Source organism: Scyliorhinus canicula, chromosome 15 (assembly GCF_902713615.1).
Source record: "Scyliorhinus canicula chromosome 15, sScyCan1.1, whole genome shotgun sequence".
Lineage (NCBI taxonomy): Eukaryota > Metazoa > Chordata > Chondrichthyes > Carcharhiniformes > Scyliorhinidae > Scyliorhinus > Scyliorhinus canicula.
In genome coordinates, this window is record NC_052160.1 from 107,598,596 (window position 1) to 107,618,516 (window position 19,921).

A 19,921-nucleotide genomic window follows, 5' to 3' on the forward strand; every position below is an offset into this window, starting at 1 on the left:
GCATACAGGGGTGTAGCATTAATCAGGTCAGTCCATAAGAGGGTCGTTTAGGAGTCTGGTAACAGCGGGGAAGAAGCTGTTTTTGAATCTGTTCGTGTGTATTCTCAGACTTTTGTATCCCCTGCCCGATTGAAGAAGTTGGAAGAGTCAGTAAGCCACGTGGGAGGGGTCTTTGATTCTGCTGCCCACTTTCCCCAGGCAGCGGGAGGTGTACATAAGAGTCAATGGATGAGAGGCAGGTTCGTATGATGGACTGGGCTGTGTTCACGACTCTCTGAAGTTTCTTGTGGTCTTGGGCCAAGCAGTTGCCATTCCAGGCTGTGATGCAGCCAGACAGGATGCTTTCTATGGTGCATCTGTAAAGGTTGGTAAGAGTCAGTGTGGACATGCCAAATTTCCTTAAGTTTCCTGAGGAAGTAAAGGCGCTGTTGTACTTTCTTGGTGGTAGTCTGTGTTTCTGGCTAGGTGACATCTTTCTCAGTGAGCTAATGGCAGAGTGGCTGGACAGAGTGATAGGAGGGTGTTGCACTGGCATTTAAATATTCCGTCCAGACCTTCAAACCCGCCTGCCGATAGCAGGCGCACGTATCAGCTCCCCAACCGCCAGGTAATTCAGTGAGATACTCACGCATGCCTAATTAATGAGGTACCAAGAGCGGAATCGCAACCTCTTGCTGCGTTGTCAGGAATTTCTTTATTCGTTCACGGGATGTGGCCTTCTCTGGCTGGGCCAACATTCATTGCCCATCCCTGAGGGCATTTAAGAGTCAGGCACAATGCTGTGGATCTGAAGTGACAAGCAGGCCAGACCAGGTAAGGACGATTTCCTTCCCTAAAGGACATTAGTGAACAAGGTGGGGTTTAATGACAATCGACAATGTTCATGGTCACCTTTAGACTTTTATTCTAGATTCTCATTGAATTCAAATTTCACCACCTGCCATGGCAGGATTCCAAACTGGGGTCCTCAGAGCATGACTCTGGGCCTCTTGATTACTAATCCAGCAACAACACCACTATGCCACTGCCTCCCCATAAACCCCACTTACTCGATTTATCACCACTGGCAGGAAAAAATAGTAACCGATCCTAGTTGGAAATTGAATACAGAAAAATGCTGGTGCGGGGGAAGAAAAAACTCAGCAGGTCTGGCAACATCTGTGAGGAGGGGGAGGTGGTGTTGCAGCTCCTCCAGGGCAGAGGGCGCCAGTGAGCGCGGGAGGACTGGGGCGGTGTGTTTACAGGAGGCCGGCTCCGGGAGCCAGGTCGCATCTTGCTGTTTTTTTGTTGGGGGGGGGAAGAAACGCCTTTCATTTCTCTCCGTCTTCTCCCTTTCCCCAGTGAAGTTCCCGGGGCCGAGGAAGCGGAGGCGGAGGCGCCGATAGCAACATCATCATCATCGAGTGGAGAAGGAGGAAGCGGCCTTTCCGAGGCCTTCTGACTGGAGCCGAAATAAAAGAGGCAGTGGGACAGCTTCTCCATATCTCTCCCCAACCACCCACCCACCCTCTCTCCCCTTCCCTCATTCCCTCCCTCACTCCCCCCTGAGCAACAGGGGGGGTGGAATTATAGTTTTTTTTTAAAAACAACATATACGTATAGCAAGCCGGGAAGATGTTGGCCCTTTTCAACAAGCTGCTGGACTGGCTCAAGTCCCTCTTCTGGAAGGAGGAGATGGAGCTGACCCTGGTGGGGCTGCAGTACTCGGGCAAGACCACCTTTGTCAACGTGATAGCGGTAAGAGAATCCGCGCAAACAAACAAAAAACACATTCTCAATGTTCACAGGGGGCCAGGGAGGTGGTGGCTGAACACCCCCCCTCCCCCTAGAAATCAGCTCCGTTCAATTGTGTTATGTTGGAGCAGCCACTTATTTGTGCCATTTGTTTTTAATTTTTGAATGTTAGCAATAAAACTCAATCCCAGCAGTTTTGAAGAATTATGCAACGTTGGCAGAATTACATTGCCGTGTTTTTATTTTCAACCTCAGTGATTGAAAATGTGCGTTTCCATGTAGTTTTTTTGTTAGAAAAGATGGTGCTTTTATAATTAAAACCCACACAATTCTGCGCATGGTCCGGTTTATCTGCAAATTTAACTTCCTGGATGGTTTCTTAACCTTCTGTGGCCTGTCAGCATATCCAGCCAACGTTGCCATGTTGTGTATGTATGGCCTGAGCATTAAAAAAAAAAATTATTTCCATTTCCAGGGTGTGTCATGAAGATGTTTGCTGGTCTGTAATGAACATTTAAAACTTGTAATCTGTCAAAAATGCTAGCACCAAAAATGTGGAAGATCTGACACTTTGAAAGCAAAAACTAAGATAAGAAGCAAAGAGAGTGCATATTGCGGTGGTAACTGCTTTCAGTGTTATATCCTGCTACGTCCTGGTTATGAGTATTCATGAATCATCTGATAATTGATTGTGCTATACCCAAACAGAGTTTGTGCTATACCCAAACAGAGTTTGTTTTACTAAAATAATAATGCTCTGCACTGTTTTACATACTCTGATTGTTGAGTGTATTTTAGTACAAATGTTTGTAACAGATTGATTGCAGTTTAGTTGCATCATCTGACAAGTAAATAGACCCTGAGCCTACTTTATCTAGGTGCTGTGTTTGTACAATTTATGTAGTTACGAAACACAATCCCAGTGTATATTCTACTGGAATGGAGAGAAATTGAGCAAAGTGATCTTTAATCTGCTTTAGATTTTTGTCATTCCAGTAATACAACATAGAATGTACATTATAAGTCACTGGGTTTCCTGTGACAGCCACAAATTGGAGAATACATTATTTTGTAACCTGGGATTTTTAAACTTCTAATGCCAACTATCTCTCCCAGTTTCCCAGAAAAGCCATAGATGTACTCCTTGCACAGGACTATCTTTTTCTGTCTGACTTGCTTCCTCTCTAAGTAGACTTCTACTGTTCCCACTGCAAATTGGTCCCTATTTTCTTTTCTCCTTACTCCTGCACCACCCCCCCACCTTTGCACATTGAGAACACAAAAGAGGAAAGAAGCAGTCTATTGAAATGGTTTTGCAATGTCTTCAGAATATTTTTTGCTCATGGAAAATTACTTTTAAAACTCTGCAACTAAATTAAAAGGGAGAAAACCCATTCAATTACTGAGTTAATAATTTTCAAACCATAACATATCTTTGTATTCTCCTTGTATTAAATCCCTGTTTTCTTTTCAAATAAATCAATAATTGTTGCTTTGAAAAAAATGCCCCTCTCCTTGAGCACTGATTGGCCATCAATATATCATGTAAACTCAATCTGTGAATAGCTTGGCTGGGGTGCTTACAGTCTAGCCCAATTCAGATTTTGCCTGATGTCTAGTATTTGCTTGATGTCTGGTATTTTCCACCATACTTTAGCCTAGCTGGGATTGACTAGTTGAGCACAGATTTAGGGTGGAACCTTGCATCTCCCTGCCTCAATTCCACATTGGTGTAGCTGTGCCTTTGAAGCGTCAGGAGAGATTCTGATATGAACAGAGTATAGGTGCAGGATTGCTGCGAAGAGTATATGGCCTGGTTTGTTTAAAATTTTTGATTCCTGTCAGTATATTATTTTCATTTTCCCTGATTGAAAGGTGCTCTTTGGAACCTTTCAGCTTAGCTTTTAATTACAAAGGAAGTATTCGCATAAATTATGTGAATAATCAGATTGTGTAGGTGGAAGGATGTTGTTGAAAGTGAGTGTTGAATCTATATTGAAAATATTTATTACCCACCTATAAGGCTACCTTTCACTTAACAGCTGTTTGTTAATCAGTAAAATGAAACTTTTTTACAGTATCTGTTATGTAAATTACCCAGTAGAATATGCTGCAGTATGTTAGTTATGAAGATTAAATATTTAATTTAATGTCTTTTTAATTGTACAAATTGCAGTCTGCTGCATTGTTTTTGGCCTTCTGGAACTTGCATTTGATGATCATACTGTTTAGAAAGAAAATAATTGATTCTGAGCTTTTTGTGGAGGATAAACCCACACTTAAGAAATTTAAATACTGTTACTATCAGCACTTCAGAGGTGTGGTTCTGAAATCAGAACCGTTTAATTTTATAGTTTTTGAAGTTGTCCTTCATTTGGATGGCCCTTTTCAGTAAATATGCTCTCGCTATGATATGGAATTATGTAGACATGGAAGATTCTACTTTTGATTCATAATCTCTATTAGTGGTCGGTGCTATAGTTGGCCTTGATATTGCTAGGTAAGGAAAACAATCCAAGGTCTCTCCTGAAACTGACTGGAATGAGATAGATGTAATACACACACACACACACACACACACACACACACACAGCTTTGGCTTTGCCTTCCTACAGCCAATTAGGTTTTAAGAATTAGGATCTAGCTTCACATACTAGTATGACGCACCAGATGGTTGTCTGCTCCTATGAAACCATACTCTAAATATGAGCCACTGCTTTCAGGAAGTGAGGAATGGAGGTTAGAAGAAGAACAACCATTTTAAAGTTTGTGGGATGTTTCAAACTACCGGACTACATTGTGCTCTGTTGTATACTGATGCACTCTTGTCCTGTTCCACTAAATAAAAGAGTAAGAATCCCTATGTAATTCACCATCTTGCAATGTTTTGTAAATTTGAGACCACTAAGCTCATTTTCTATTGAGGCCTGTACGATTTTGCAAGTGCAACCAATAGCTGTAGAAAATGCAGTGTGAAAGCACAGAAGCAAACTATTTTAGAGCACTTAGTTTAAAAAAAATAAATTTAGAGTATCCAATTCATTTTTTTCAATTTAGCATGGCCAATCCACCTACCCTGCATATCTTTGGGTTGTGGGGGCGAAACCCACGCAAACACGGGGAGAATGTGCAGACTCCACACGAACAGTGACCCAGAGCCGGGAGCGAAACTGGGCCCTCGGTGCCGTGAGACAGCAGTGCTAACCACTATGCTGCCACTTAGAGCACTAAGTTAACACAAATGTTTTGAGCCCTCATGAGCCACATAGTCAAAACTGGCTATTGTTGCTCACTCTCCATATCCTTTTATATTGCTCATTTTTAGACAAATATTGATGATTGTCTTTGAAAAGTAATTTGGGCCCCTGTTTCAACGATAGTTTGTCATGGATCTGTAATATATAATTTTTCTAACCTGCCCTTTCATTACTTTCGTGATTATTTGTAATTTGTACCCTCCCATTATCCCGCCCTGACCATTGGATACCCCACCATAGCTATTCATAATGTTGTGAACCTCTCTTAGGGCAATTGTGTCCTATTTACAAATGAGCAAATGGTTCAAATATTGCGTGTAATATATCAAATACTGGATTAGTAGTTAAAGCAACTATATATAGTGCTTTTTATATTCTTGCTATGTTCCAAAGAGCATCATGAAAAACAAATTATTTTGCAAGTGATGCCACTTGTTTTGTGGCCTAAAGCAGTAGCCAATTTGTGCATAGCAATGTCCTAATATGAATTGAGCTGAAGAACGCGTAAGACTCTTTTACGATTTGGATGATGAATAAATGTCTGGCAAGACACCAGGGCAACTTCCCTGCTTCTCTTTAATTGGTGCTGTGGGATATTTTGCACTGCTCAAGCAGGTAAGCAGGGCCTCTCAACCATATCGGTGAATGCTGATATTCCCCAATGCAGCATTCCCAGTTCTGTACTGAAGTGTTTGCCTTGGTGAAATGCTGAAGTCTTGGAATGAGGTAGGAGCCCGTTACTTTGCGGTTTAGAGCCAAGTTGATCCTTCAGTCATCAATTGTAGATAACAGACATCCTGCATAACATCTGTGGAAAACAATATGATGTCATTTGAACTCTTTGATCGGATTGTTCACTTTTTAAAAAACCTGCTCCAAGGGAGCAGGTGACATAGTAGTATTGTCACTGGTGAAATAACCCAGAGACTTGGGTTCAAATCCCACCATGGCAAATGGGGAAATTTGAATTTTAAAAAAGATCTGGAATTGAAACCATTGTCGATTGTAAACTATTTGGGTGACTAATGTCCTTTAGAGAAGGAAATCTGCCATCCTTCCTGATCGAGCCCACATGTGACTCCAGATCCACAGCAATGTGGTTGATTCTTAAATACTCTTTTTCAGGGGCAATTACTGATCGGCAATAAATGCCCATATGAATAAAAATAAGTTGTCCCTGAATCCATTTACATCACCCTTAATGGGGAATCAGATTAGAATCAAATTTACTTGCCACAAACAAAACAGCCATTCAGTTGCACTTAGAATATGCAATATCTTGAAACTTGAACTGCTTAATTAGTGTATATTGTTGTGGTAACTTCGGGACTGAAAATCCCAGCTGAAAAGTCGAAGCTGATAATGCAAGATTGAACAAAGAAAGAAAGAGAGAAGAGATTAATTGAATATATGTAATTAGGTGGCTTTGAGCTTGATCTAGCTTGAATGGATGATATTTTCACATCCCACAGCTTGAACAGTTTGCAGTAGTCATTTGACTGTTCAGATATTTTGCAACTTATTGCTTCTAGTATAGGAGTTATTTTATATTGGAACTTGGCTGAAATGGAGCTTAGCTTAGCTGAAATATGAGTCCGTGACTTTATGCAGTATTTGCCACGATGATTTTCTAAATGGTTTACTTCACATGACTCAAATGTCATGACCAAACATGTCATGTGAGCTGACATAAAGCAGAAGTAGAATCTCTTTCGCCAGAAAATAACTGTTGCTAAATTTATTAATGTTCAATTATTTATTTAAATGTTAGAGGTTGTATTCATTCACATTATATTTGATAGATGATTGTATTTGACACTGGTTTTATAATTTGTGTTACGTTTGTACAAATTCCGAAATATTTGGGGTTTCTGAGAATGGGCATTCAACTCCATCTATTTGATGGAAAGTCACTTTGGGCATGTTTGTGTGCAAGAAAGAATAATCTTCCCCTCATTTATATCTTGTTCTGACTTGGCCCATTGGTTTTTCTGTTCTAGATTGTGGTGTTTGAAATTTGGCTACCTTTCTACAGAAATGGAAAGCTGTATTGATTTTTAAAAAATCAACATAATATAGCCCCTGGGTTTACAAAATTAAGGAAGAAATTAAATGGCTGGTGAAAGGAGTCGCATCATCAGATATAGAACACAGAACATACAGTGCAGAAGGAGGCCATTCGGCCCATCGAGTGTGCATAGACTCACTTAAGCACTCACTTCCACCCTATCCCGTAACCCAATAACTCCTATCCTTTTTGGACATTTAAGGGCAATTTAGAATGGCCAATCCACCTAACCTGCACATCTTTGGACTGGGAGGAAACCGGAGCACCCGGAGGAAACCCACGCAGACACGGGGAGAATGTGCAGACTCCGCACAGACGGTGACCCAGACTGGGACCCCGGCGCTGTGAAGCCACAGTACTAACCACTGTGCTTCCCCATAATATGATTTGCAATTGCAAATATGATTGCAATGCAAACACACTAAAGTGATATAAATACCAGCTGGACCATTGAACCTGCCTCATATGAAAAACTCAGTCACAATATGTGATCTCTGTGCCCCATTCACCCAGCACCATATAATTGCCTGACGCAATAAGAAACAGATGTTGAAAGAAAAGTAGGTAAATTCAGGGAAAAAGCGAATTGTGGAAAATTTCTCTAGCACCTATTGGGACAACTGAGACTGGTTCCAGGCAACTCCGGTGAGTGAGGCACATAGAAACACTCTAGATTGCCCTGATAAAAGTATTACTTGGGAGAAAATATGTCAGGCCATGTAGATTATTGCAAACAAAAGATGCAAAATCTAATTACAGGTATTTTGATCAGCCTGCTAAATTAACATGGATGGTTCATATCTTAATTCCATCTATGCACCTTGGTTCTATGACCCTTAATACCCTTGCTTAACAAAAGTCAGTTTCCTATTCACCTGAACAGTGGGCAGCACGGTAGCATTGTGGATAGCTTCACAGCTCCAGGGTCCCAGGTTTGATTCCGGCTTGGGTCACTGTCTGTGCGGAGTTTGCATATCCTCCCCGTGTGTGTGTGGGTTTCCTCTGGGTGCTCTGGTTTCCTCCCACAGTCCAAAGATGTGCAGGTTAGGTAGATTGGCCATGATAAATTGCCCTTAGTGTCCAAAATTGCCCTTGGTGTTGGGTGGGGTTACTGGGTTATGGGGATAGGGTGGAGGTGTTGACCTTGGGTAGGGTGCTCTTTCCAAGAGCCAGTGCAGACTCGATGGGCTGAATGGCCTCCTTCTGCACTGTAAATTCTATGGGAGAGTTCCAAATTTTCACTGGGCTTTCTATGAACTGCTGCCTGCCATCTTCCCTGGACAACTTATCTTGATTATAAGATCATGGATTTATTGTCCTCTGCTTATGCCACCAGCTGAAACTGATAAAAAAAAAATTACAGCCTCAGTACAGATTACTGCTTGACATCACATCCTACCAATTTAAGTACTCATTATCCATCTTTGCTTTCTACTGTCTAAGTAATTTCCTATCCAAGGCAGTAGATTGCCTCCAAAAGTCATTTTGAAGTCTTTTGAAGACATGCATAATCACTCCCTTATCCACCACGTTAGTTAGTTTCTTCTCAAATTATTATGTTGCTATGCTGCTCTTCCAGTGTTTGAGGCCCATTTGTTGATTGTAGAAATTAGCTTGCAAGATGAACAAATAAATGATCAAGTATTACGCAACTGGGCGACTCATTTTCTTTTCCACTCCGAGCGGTGAAAAACGTAATCATTAAAGTGCCATCACTGAACACAACTTGGCCAAAAGCAGTCTCTCGCCATGTTAGAAATCATAGGCCAGCAGAATCCTCTTGCTACATGGTTTAGAGGCTGCTTTATCTTGCACTTTGGCACTGTTCTTCTATCAATGAAGCTATTTTGTGCAATAGTGCACTGCAGGTTTTTGCCTGAATAATAATTTTATCTGAATTGAAGCATATGGCCGTGAAGATCCTGCTGATGGGCCATTCAGTAAAGAGTGTAGGGTTCTTGTGTGTATTCCAGGCTTATTCCCCAATCAGTGAGAGGCCTTGTAGAATGGTCATGTATTTTTGGGTGCAATCTTTTTTTTTCTGGAATGTGTGGAAGCTTTTTTTAAAAAAAATCAAATATACTATTTTGCCACTTTTTAAAAATATTGTTAAAAATGTCCAGTATCTAGCATTGCTGCCTATGGCGCTGAGGACCTGGGTTCAAATCCCAGCCCTGGGTCACTGTCTGTGTGGAGTTTGCACGTTCTCCTGGGTTTCACCCCCACAACCCAAAGATGTGCAGGTTAGGTGGATTGGCCATGCTGAATTGCCCCTTAATTGGAAAAAAATAATTGGATACGCTAAATTTATGAAAAAAAAATGTCCAGTATCTTGTCAGGTTGCAAAGGTCAGAAGGAGAAATCCTTTGTTAGTGAAGAACAGCAGGTATGTGACTGGTATAAATCAATACCGTTGATTGGATTTTGCATCTTCATTTGCAGTAATCTACATGGTCTGACAGATTTTCTCCCAAGTAATTTTTTAATCAGGATAATCTAGAATAGTTTAGGCATCATCATGCCATAAATCCTGAATTTTATGGAAATAAAAACGGTGAGTCAAATGTGCAGCCAATTATTAAGGAAATCATCCAGTTCTTTGTGACAAAGTAGTGGGATAGCATGAGATATGAATAGGCACAAATTGTTGGATTATTTGCGCTATTACAAGGTTGTTGCCAACCGGCCAATGTGTTTCAAGAAATTGTTACATTTCCAGAATGCATGGTAGGCATGACTTCTGATTACAAATGTTTTGTCATTGAACATCCCGCCTACCTTTTTGTATGCAGGAAGAAGTACTGGTATTTAATGACAACATTTTGATGACTAGATTTTATGCTATTGTAACGATGCTTAGACTGGGAGCCCAGAAACAGAATAATTGAAACTTCCGAGTCTCACGCAGATATCAAAATCAGCATGCATGTATAGAATTCAAAGCGTGAGTGTTCATAGGCACCTGCATACAAACATACAAATGAGGAGCAGGAGTAAGCTACCCCCACCGTGAGAAGTATTTATATATTTCATAATATACAATTACATCATTGGGTATAGTCAATATGCAGTCTTATCTGCTGTGCTGTGTTAGAAGCAATAAAACACCACATTCTGTGACCTCTAATTTTCCAAACTTCATAAATCCCAATCCTGTTTTTGTTTCTGCTTTGTTGGCTGAAGATCTCCTGCCTCATGTTTTTTACTTGACCTTCTACTCTTTCCCCTGCATCCCTCTTCCTTAATTGCAAAAGAGGTGATCCCAAATGACATGCGTGTTTTAAATTACTGTGCATCATCTGTTTTAATGACATATCCCTATATAAAGCTGCTGGAAGTTGATATTCAGGTATAGGCCCAAGGTCTCTATGGTCCCTATTTTCTTAACCAATAAAGATTATAATGTTTCTGCATTACGCTTTGAGCAGAAAAGCTCATTTTTAAATAGGCATATAAATTGAAAAATGAAAGCAGGTGTATCTGAGAGTTCTGTTAACACTTTAATAAATGGTATCATTGCAGTGTTAGCACTTGAATTATTGACTGCGCTTATTTTGATACTACAGCAAAATTTCATGAGCCAGTATGCTTTAATGTTGTGCAATAAGTTTTGCAAGTTATTCTTCATTTATCATTTTAAATTGCTCCACCACTGACAGATCCATAACAACCAGTACCTCCCCTTATATGAGACAACTCCAAACTTCCTGCAGACACCAATGCTGAAGGATACAATCTATAACAGCACTGCTGAGTAGCTTTTTCTAGTGGATTTGCTGTAAAACTTTCACGTGCTCATCATTGCAGCAGGGTAGCATGGTGGTTAGCATAAATGCTTCACAGCTCCAGGGTCCCAGGTTCAATTCCCGGCTGGGTCACTGTCTGTGTGGAGTCTGCACGTCCTCCCCCTGTGTGCGTGGGTTTCCTCCGGGTGCTCCGGTTTCCTCCCACAGTCCAAAGATGTGCGGGTTAGGTGGATTGGCCATGCTAAATTGCCCGTAGTGTCCTAATAAAAAGTAAGGTTAAGGGGGGGGGGGGGTTGTTGGTTTACGGGTATAGGGTGGATACGTGGGTTTGAGTAGGGTGATCATGGCTCGGCACAACATTGAGGGCCGAAGGGCCTGTTCTGTGCTGTACTGTTCTATGTTCTATTGCAATTTACTAAATTCCTAATTACAAGACAGAAAGGGATTTGTATATTGACTATAAAAAGTGCCGCATTTATTGTGTTTAAATCTGCTCTTTGGTAGAGATGAGCAAATATTCTCGTTTTGTGGGATTTTGTTTTTAATGATCAGGAATTCAAGTACTTGCAGGTCACATATAGTTTAACTTGCTGCAGAGTAAAACTCCCTCTACTCTGCACATAAGTATGTGCCAGACTGCTACACTAATAATCTGGAGATAAGGCTGGCCATGCCAGATCAGGCGGAGAGGGATGGTTTAATGCTGAAGGCCCATGCCCACGAGGAACTGGATTGAGACTACAGTGCATGCTTACAGGTTGTAGACGGGAGACATTTTCAGGTCTCAGCTGGATTGGAATCCAGTTTGAGATCAAAGTATCTTTCCCTCTGTAACATCTGGTTCCCTGTTTTGCTTCCTAAATTGTGTAGTATTTCAGTAACCTGATTTGCATTTTAGCAACTACAGTATTGGAAACAGTGAAACTGAGTGATGAATCCTTGAATATGTAATTTCTTCACATCAGCATTAAATATTAATACCATCTCGTTAAATGCAACATTTCCATTTCTCTGTCCACTAGAAATGGGAGAGTATGATGTATCTAGTTTTCTTTATGGTGCTAAATGAACGGTTCAGATGGTTTATGAAACCAGGCAGTTTATGAAACTTCATGAGGCATAGCTCTTATTATGAATTTGAATGTAATAAACTGAGAAGAAATTTCAGAGTCTGAGCTAGTTGATGCTGCATTCTGTGATAAAGTTTCTCCTGGAGCTAATTGTTCAGCTAATTTGTAAAATAAATTTCAGGGCCACACACTCCCAATGCTTCTATCTCACATAAATTTGTTTGGACATTTGTAACGAGTTGCATATCCTTCCGTCCAGATTGGTTGAAATGGTTGCAGCACTTTACAGTTGTTTGCAGAAACCCCTTTCCCAGACCTCCTGCTCTTAGGCAGCCCCTTGGAGACGAGCATGATTTTCTTCCGCACTAAAAATTAGCTCTCGGGTCACTCAGGAGCCCAGTGCATGACCTACAGTCATAGGTGGTGGGTGGAAGAGCAGGTGGGTAGAGTGCCAGTGTAGCTTGCTCTTTCGCTGTCTATGCCTGGTTTCAGCTTGATCTCAGTGGTGAAACCTGGTGTTCAGCTTCTTCCCAGGTGCTTTTCCCCAATTCGGGTGATCTTAGACCAAGGATTCCTTGGTGTTGGTAGGGTTGTCGCCCTTTTTCAAGGAGGCTGAGGGTGTTTGATATGATTCCTCTGCTTGCCTGGGACTTGATTGCCATGTCAAAGCTCCAAGTAGAGTGCTTGTTTTGAGAGTCTCATGTCAGGAATGCAGACGATTTGGCCTGCCCAGTGGAACTAAATGAGTGTGGTCATTTCTTCGATGCTTGGGATGTTGACCTGAGTGGGAACACTGATGTTGGTGCGCCTGTGCTGCCAATGAATTTGCAGGACCTCACAGAGACAGCGCTACTGGTAGTTCCCCAAGGTTTTGAGGCGACTGCTGTGCTTAGTCCACATCCCTGAATCATATAGGATAGTGGGTAACACTATTGCTCTCGACCATGAGCTTGGTGCTGGGTCTGATATCCTGGTTGTCAAACACACATGTCCTCAGGTGAACAAAGGCTGCGTTGGTGATGTTAAACCATGTCATCGATGTGTGCCCTTGTTGATAGTAGGCTCCCAATGTACGGAAAGTTGCCCAAGGCCTCATCGTGGATTTTGATAACACTGGGGCAGTGCTGTTTGGCCGTGGCAGGTTGGTGGAGGACCTTTGTCTTACGAATGTTTAGGGTAAGGCCCATGCCCTTGTGTGCCTTGGTGAAGGTGTTGACAATGGCTTGGAATTCTCCCTCTTAGTGTGTGCAGATGCAAGTATTGTCTGCATCAATGACATAAGATGAGATGACCTTGGGTCTGGCCTGCAAGCAGCAGAGGTTGACCACATTCCCGTTTGTTCTGTACCCACTCCAGCGGGGAGCATGCTGTGGGTGAGATGGAGCATTGAAGCAAGGAAGATCGAGAAGATTGTCAGTGCGATGACACAGCCACCAGAGTTTAGATAGGTGGATTGATGACCTCCCTCCCTCCCCCACCCTTTTCCAGACAGTTGAATATATGCCCATTCAAGCGATATGTATGCTTTTTCTCTCTCGGACTGACTGGACTCTCTTCTCCTGCATTGCCAAGGATCAAACATTTATAATATGCTTAAAACTTGTAACTCATGTAAATGGAGCAAACTGGACTATTTTAAAGCAATGCAAGAAACTTAATTCTGTTGTGTTTGGGTCTAATCTTTTTTATAATCAAGATCTACTTGTAATTAAGGTCTTTGTCACATTGTTCCAACAGATTAAGATAATTGTGGAAATTTAAAGTAAATGAAAATAATGTATAATAGCACCCATATCCAGTGTAGGAACAGACAGAATTGTGATGTAAGAGTTAGGATATGATGTAAAATTGAAGTTCTAAGAAAGCTTATATAGGTGGAGACAGAAATAGGAAAGCAAAGGAGATTAAGGATGGATTTCCATATGGTAGGCCTGGAGCTCTAAATGCTACCACTAAAAACCTGAGTTGGAAGACCAAAAGATTTGGAGTTAGCAGAAGGCTGGATGTGATTCTGATACATGTTTGATGAGCCCATGGAGAGATTTCAAATGTGCATTGAGCATTCTAAATTCTGTGCCAGCGAATACAAGTCTGATAGATGAGCAGAACTTATTGTAGTACAGAATATTTATTCCTGTGGTTTAGACAACATGAGTTTTAAGGAAGTGAAAAATGGGAGGTGAACAAGTTAAATAATGAGGAAATTAAGTCACCAGTTGAGAAAAGCACAAGTTTTGGCGGGAGTGAAGTGTGTTTGGATGTTGCTTAATATTATTTTAACATAAACCTTGAAACACTAAGCATCTTTATGGTACTCCCAAGCACAACAGATTTCACATTTATACTAAGACATTTTGGAAAGTTTCATTTCATATTAGGTCATTGTTAAAATTGAATTTTACTTTAATCATGTCAGTCGAACCCAATTTTTTTGAAAGCAGAAATTTCAGGCTGTGTATTTGTTTTCTTCAAAATGTACATTTCCATATGAGGTGAGCTAAATTTGCATTTGTTTGACTTAAACCAATGAATTGCAGTGTTTATTTCTAAAATTTAAACAGAAGTAGGTAATTCAGACCCTCGTGCTTGTTTGGTCATTTCAATGGATCAGTGTTGATCAGTGCCCCAATTCTATTTATGCACTTATGATCCATAACCTTGATACCTTTACCTAATAAAAATCATTGATCACAGTCCTGAAAATGTAATTTGATTTGGAATCTGAACCTTTCAGAGACTATGTGCAGAAGTGATTCCTGATTTCACTCCTGACTAGCTATCTTTAATTTTAAATTTTTAAAAGATGATAGCTTTTGTTTTGGATCCTCCATCATTGGAAGTAGTTTGCCTTAATATCTCTTTATGTGGCTCAGTGTTCTGTATTCATCTCTAGCCTCTCTGTCAGTGAAAGATGTCTGAAGGGGCTTCTGGGAAGTGGCACTTCACAAAAATAAACTGTTGTTAATATAATGTTCATAAGTAAGGACACCTTTCTACCATGTAGTCATTTTTCCATTAGCAATCGAATTTGGGGAGTTTAATCGCACAGATAAACTCAATTGACTGGTGTGGTAAACCACTGTGACACCTGTATTAGGTGATGTAAGGTACAATCTGTACTACAGGTTCGCCGGTAGCCCCTGCCTGCTGGCTCTGCCCAGTAGGAGGAGCGTGTCCTCTATTCAGCCATTTCGCCTGCTGCTGTGGGAGGCCACACATCTTACTGCAATAAAGCCACAGTTGTATCCAACTTTAGTCTTTGTACAAGTTGTACAATTGATCGTGCATCAACCCCTTTAACTCTTTCCGTACAGTGTTGTGCAATAAAATCATTTAATTTAAATTCTGCAATTCATACTATTTGAACTATAAATTCTGAGTTATTTACATTGCTTGATTCTAATAGGTATTGGACAATAATTCAACCTTGTAACTTGTATCTCTTTATAAATAAATTCTAAGTTATCCATTCATAATCCAAAATGTGTTTCTTTATTTGATTAAGTTTTATATATTAAATTGATATGTTTTAATTGCCTCTGGCTTTTGGAGCACATTTAAAGCGTGGCAATTTGTCCCAACAATTTTGTGTATCATATGCATTTGCAAGTGAGAAAGGTTCCCTGTTCATTTTTTTAGATAAGTGTAATTGCAACCCTTCTTTCTGAGATATCACAGCAAAATTAAAATGGAACAGTGCCTTCCTGTCCAGTTTCCCACAGTCAAAAAAAGGTGCAGAACAAAATCTGGTTGCCTCTTCTTGGTGCGAGCAAAAGATAATGTTTAGCACAGGATGTTTTCATTCACTGTTGGAAAAGGTGGAAGATGAAAATAAATTTCTGCTTTTTGAAGTAGGAGATAGTGTGTATGTGTGTGTGTGCTGGTACCTTTTGAGAGCTAAAATCATGTAAATTGTAGCATGGGGCTGTGAAATATCAGTAATTCTTAGAACTGGCACAAAGAAAATGACATAATTTCAGTGGTATCCCACAAATATAGAATTATAGAATTTACAGTGCAGGAGGCGGCCATTCGGCCCATCGAGTCTGCACCAGCCCTTTCAAAGAGCACCCTACTAAAACCCACACCTCCACCCTACCCCATAACCCAGTAACCCAACCTAACTTTTTTGGAAACTAAGGGCAATTTAGCATGGCCAATCCACCTAAGCTGCACATCTTTGGACTATGGGAGGAAACCGGAGCACACGGAGGAAACCCACGCAGACACGGAGAACGTGCAGACTCCACACACTGACCCAAGCCGGGAATCAAACCTGGAACCCTGGAGCTGTGAAACAACAGTGCTAACCATTGTCCTACTGTGCTGGCCCACCTGTATTGTAGTCGGAATCCGCTTCGGTTTTATCATGTATTTGTTCATTGCTTGTGCTGTTTTTAAATTAATTTTTCCGATTGTAGGTGTCGCTTGCTAGGCCACCATTTATTGCCCATCCTTATTGCCCTTGAGATGGTGGTGGTAAGTTGCCGCCTTAAACTGCTGCATAGGTGATATAAGTGCAGCCACAATGCTCTTGGGGAGTTCCTGGATTTTGATCCGGTGACAATGAAGGAATGGGGATATATTTCCAAGTTAGGATGGTGAGTGAGTTCGAGGGGAACTTCCAGGTGATGGTGTTCCCATGTTTCTGCTGCCTTTGTCCCTTCTAGATGGTAGTGGTTGTGGGTTTGGATGGTGCTACCTATGGAGCCTTGAGTCTCTCCAATGTACCTTGTAGATGGTACACACTGGTATTATTCGTCAGTGGTATAGGGAGTGCATGTTTGTGGAAAGGGTACCAATCAAATGGGTTACTTCGTTCTCGATGGTATCGAGCTTCTTATGTTCTTGGAGCTGCACTTATCCAGGCAAATGGAGAGTATTCTATCACATTCCAGATGTGAGCCTTATAGATGGTGGGCAGGCTTTGGAGAGTCAGGAGGTGAGTTACCTGCTGCATATTTCCTAACCTCTGACAGGGTTTCCTAACCTCTGACCTGCCTTTGCAGCCACAGTGTTTATATGGCTAGCCCAGTTCAGTTTCTTGCCAATGGTGATCCCAAGAATGTTGCTAGTGGGGGTTCCAGCGATGGTAATGTCATTGAGTGTCTTTTTGTTAAATATTTTTATTCAAATGTTTTCCATTTTGTACAAAACACCAAAACAACGCATCCTACCTGAACCACAAAGGTGAAAATTAGCGAACATGCAGGTATCTTAACGAGTCAGACTGCGAGTGCCCAAATTTCTCTGACAGCTCCTTCAAACTTGCAAACCGTCGCTTCAAAAACAGATCCCCCATTCCGTCCTACCCCCTCTCTTCCCACCCACCCCCCGAATGTGGCGCCCAACCTCGCAGGTTGAAACGTATGATTCGCGCAGATCAGAGCCAGCTTCGATACCGTCCCAATTTAAAATGCTGCCGAAATTGTCTCCAGATTTGAGACAACTACCGGAGTTGCTGAATATTTCATCGGTGATAACGGGAGTGAGGCCGGCGATCGTGCCCTCGACCAACATGACATGTTTTGAAGTCCATCCATACCCAGATGGCTTCCAGATCCCTACACCACCCCAACTCCTTTCCGCATCCGCTGCCCAATAGTAATATATCAGGCTCGGCCACGCCAAGCTCCCTCACTGTCGGTCCCTCTGAAGGACTGTTCTTCGAATCCTTGCCACTTGGCCCGCTCAAATAATGGACAAAATCAACTTCTCGACTCTCCCAAAAAAAGGTCTTTGAAAGAAAAAACGGCAAACATTGGAATGGTGTCATGAGTGTACCGTTAAGAAATGTACCTTTAAGAAATGTGTATTGTCAGTGATGTCAGAGTGTGGGTGGAGCTGGGCTGTCTCAGCTTTTTACTTTTGTTTTTAGTTTTGTTTTCAGTGTTGGAGCTGAAGCCAGACCAAGCAAGTGTACTGCTGTTCTCTCTGCCATCAAAAGACTATCTCTTGATCATTTGGTGAATTCAGAATTATGAATTTTTTCAGTAGTGCTTCTGATAAAGGTTTTATTTTTAAGTCGTATGGCTGTTAAAAGGAAAGCGTAAAGGATTACTTAGTGTTGTAGTCTTTGGGGGTTGTATTTGAATTAATGGTTGCTAAGATGTTCACTATGTATTAAAAAGGTTAACTGGAGTTCATAGAATAAACATTGTTTTGCTTTAAAAAATACTTTTCCATTTCTGCTGTACCACACCTGTAGAGTGGGCCGTGTGCTCTCCATACCACAATCTATTAAATGTTGTGGGTCAGGTGAACTCCATGATACACTTTGGGGTTCTCTAAACCCTGGCCCATAACAACGGGAACAGAAATCTCGGCCGACTGAATCCTGCCTGCCAAGGACCGAGGGAGACTATCTCACCGCTGCAAATCGGTCCTCACCCTCCAAACCAAGCTCGTATAGTTCAACTTATGGAGTCGTGCCCAATCCCGAGCCACCATAACCCCCAGATACCTGAAGTGAGAACTCGTTAAGTTGAATGTCAGCACCCCCCAGATTGACACCCCTCCCCGGGTGACCAACAGGAAACCACTTACTTTCTCCAGGTTCAATTTGTACCCTGAAAAAGAGCAAACGTGACTCAGCAGTGCCATTATATCGCCCATGGTGGGGACCAGGTCTGTCATGTACAGTACGAGATCATCAGCATACAGGGACACCCTGTGCTCCAGCAACACCCCCCCCCCCCCCCCCCCCCCCACAGCCTCATTATCTCCCTCCAACTACCTGAAGTCCCCAGGTCAGACGTCAAGATGCTAACGGCAACAAGAGGAGGGTGGGGGTGGGGGGGGGGGGGGGGGGGGGGGGGAGGATATAGGGCACCCCTCTCTCGTTCCCGTGTTCAACAGAAAATTCCCCAAGCTCATGTTGTTGTTTGTTGTTTGTGCAGGCACTGGCATTCGGGGTTTTTTAACAACAATCGTACCCTCAACACCGATTTTGGCCCTATCCTAAACTTTTCCAATATCACAAACCAATATCCCATTCTACCCTACCAAGAGTCTTCTCGACATTAAGAGCAACAATTACCTCCTGTTCCATCCCCTCCAATGGGTATGGCACCACATTGAACAACGGTCGTACATTAGACAACAATTTCTGACCCTTAACGAAACCTGTCTGATCCTCCCCGATAATCTGAGCGAAACACTGCTCTGGCCTCAGTGCTAATGCCTTGACCACATTTAGTAGGGAAATTGGGTGGAACGACGTGCACTCCTTACACAGTGGTTAGCACTGTTTCTTCACAGCGCCAGGGATTCGGGTTTGATTCCCGGTTTGGGTCACTGTCTGTGCAGAGTCTGCACATGTCTGCGTGGATTTCCTCTGGGTGTTCCGGTTTCCTCCCACAAGTCCCGAAAGACGTGCTTGTTAAGTGAATTGGACATTCTGAATTCCCCCTCTGTACATGAACAAGCGACTGGGGGAGTTTCACAGTAACTTCATTGCAATGTTAATGGAAGCCTACTTGTGACATTAATAAAGATCATCATTTTTAAGAGAAGCAAAATGGACGCTTGCATCAACGTCTCATCTACACCCAAAGGCTCTTTCAGCCCTTCCTACTCTTCTCCATCTTGGGACACTTCAAGCCCTACAAAAACTCCACCATATGTGGCACCTCCCCAGGCAGCACTGTAGCATTGTGGCTAGCACAATCGCTTCGCAGCTCCAGGGCCCCAGGTTCGATTCCGGCTTGGGTCACTGTCTGTGCGGAGTCTGCACATCTTCCCCGTGTGTGCGTGGGTTTCCTCCGGGTGCTCCGGTTTCCTCCCACAGTCTAAAGATGTGCAGGTTAGGTGGATTGGCCATGATAAATGGCCCTTAGTGTCCAAAATTGCCCTTAGTGTTGGGTGGGGTTACTGGGTTATGGGGATAGGGTGGAGGTGTTAACCTTGGGTAGGGTGCTCTTTCCAGGAGCCGGTGCAGACTCGATGGGCCGAATGGCCTCCTGCACTGTAAATTCTATGATCTATAAAGGTTCTTGTAGAACGCTTCAAACACCCCGTTGACTTTATCTGCTGTGGGCACCAACC

The 19,921-nt window shown here is 42.2% G+C and overlaps 1 protein-coding gene across 1 annotated transcript in view; it reads left to right on the forward strand.

Annotated features, from left to right (window-relative positions):
* Positions 1 to 1,202: 1,202 nt before the first annotated feature.
* The window catches only part of LOC119978114 (ADP-ribosylation factor-like protein 8A), an 85,846-nt gene continuing 67,127 nt past the window's right edge, over positions 1,203 to 19,921 (forward strand). The window contains exon 1 of the mRNA XM_038819513.1: positions 1,203 to 1,737. Coding sequence (XP_038675441.1) covers positions 1,615 to 1,737 — 123 coding nt within the window. The 5' untranslated portion in view covers positions 1,203 to 1,614. The remainder of the gene's footprint in view (positions 1,738 to 19,921) is intronic.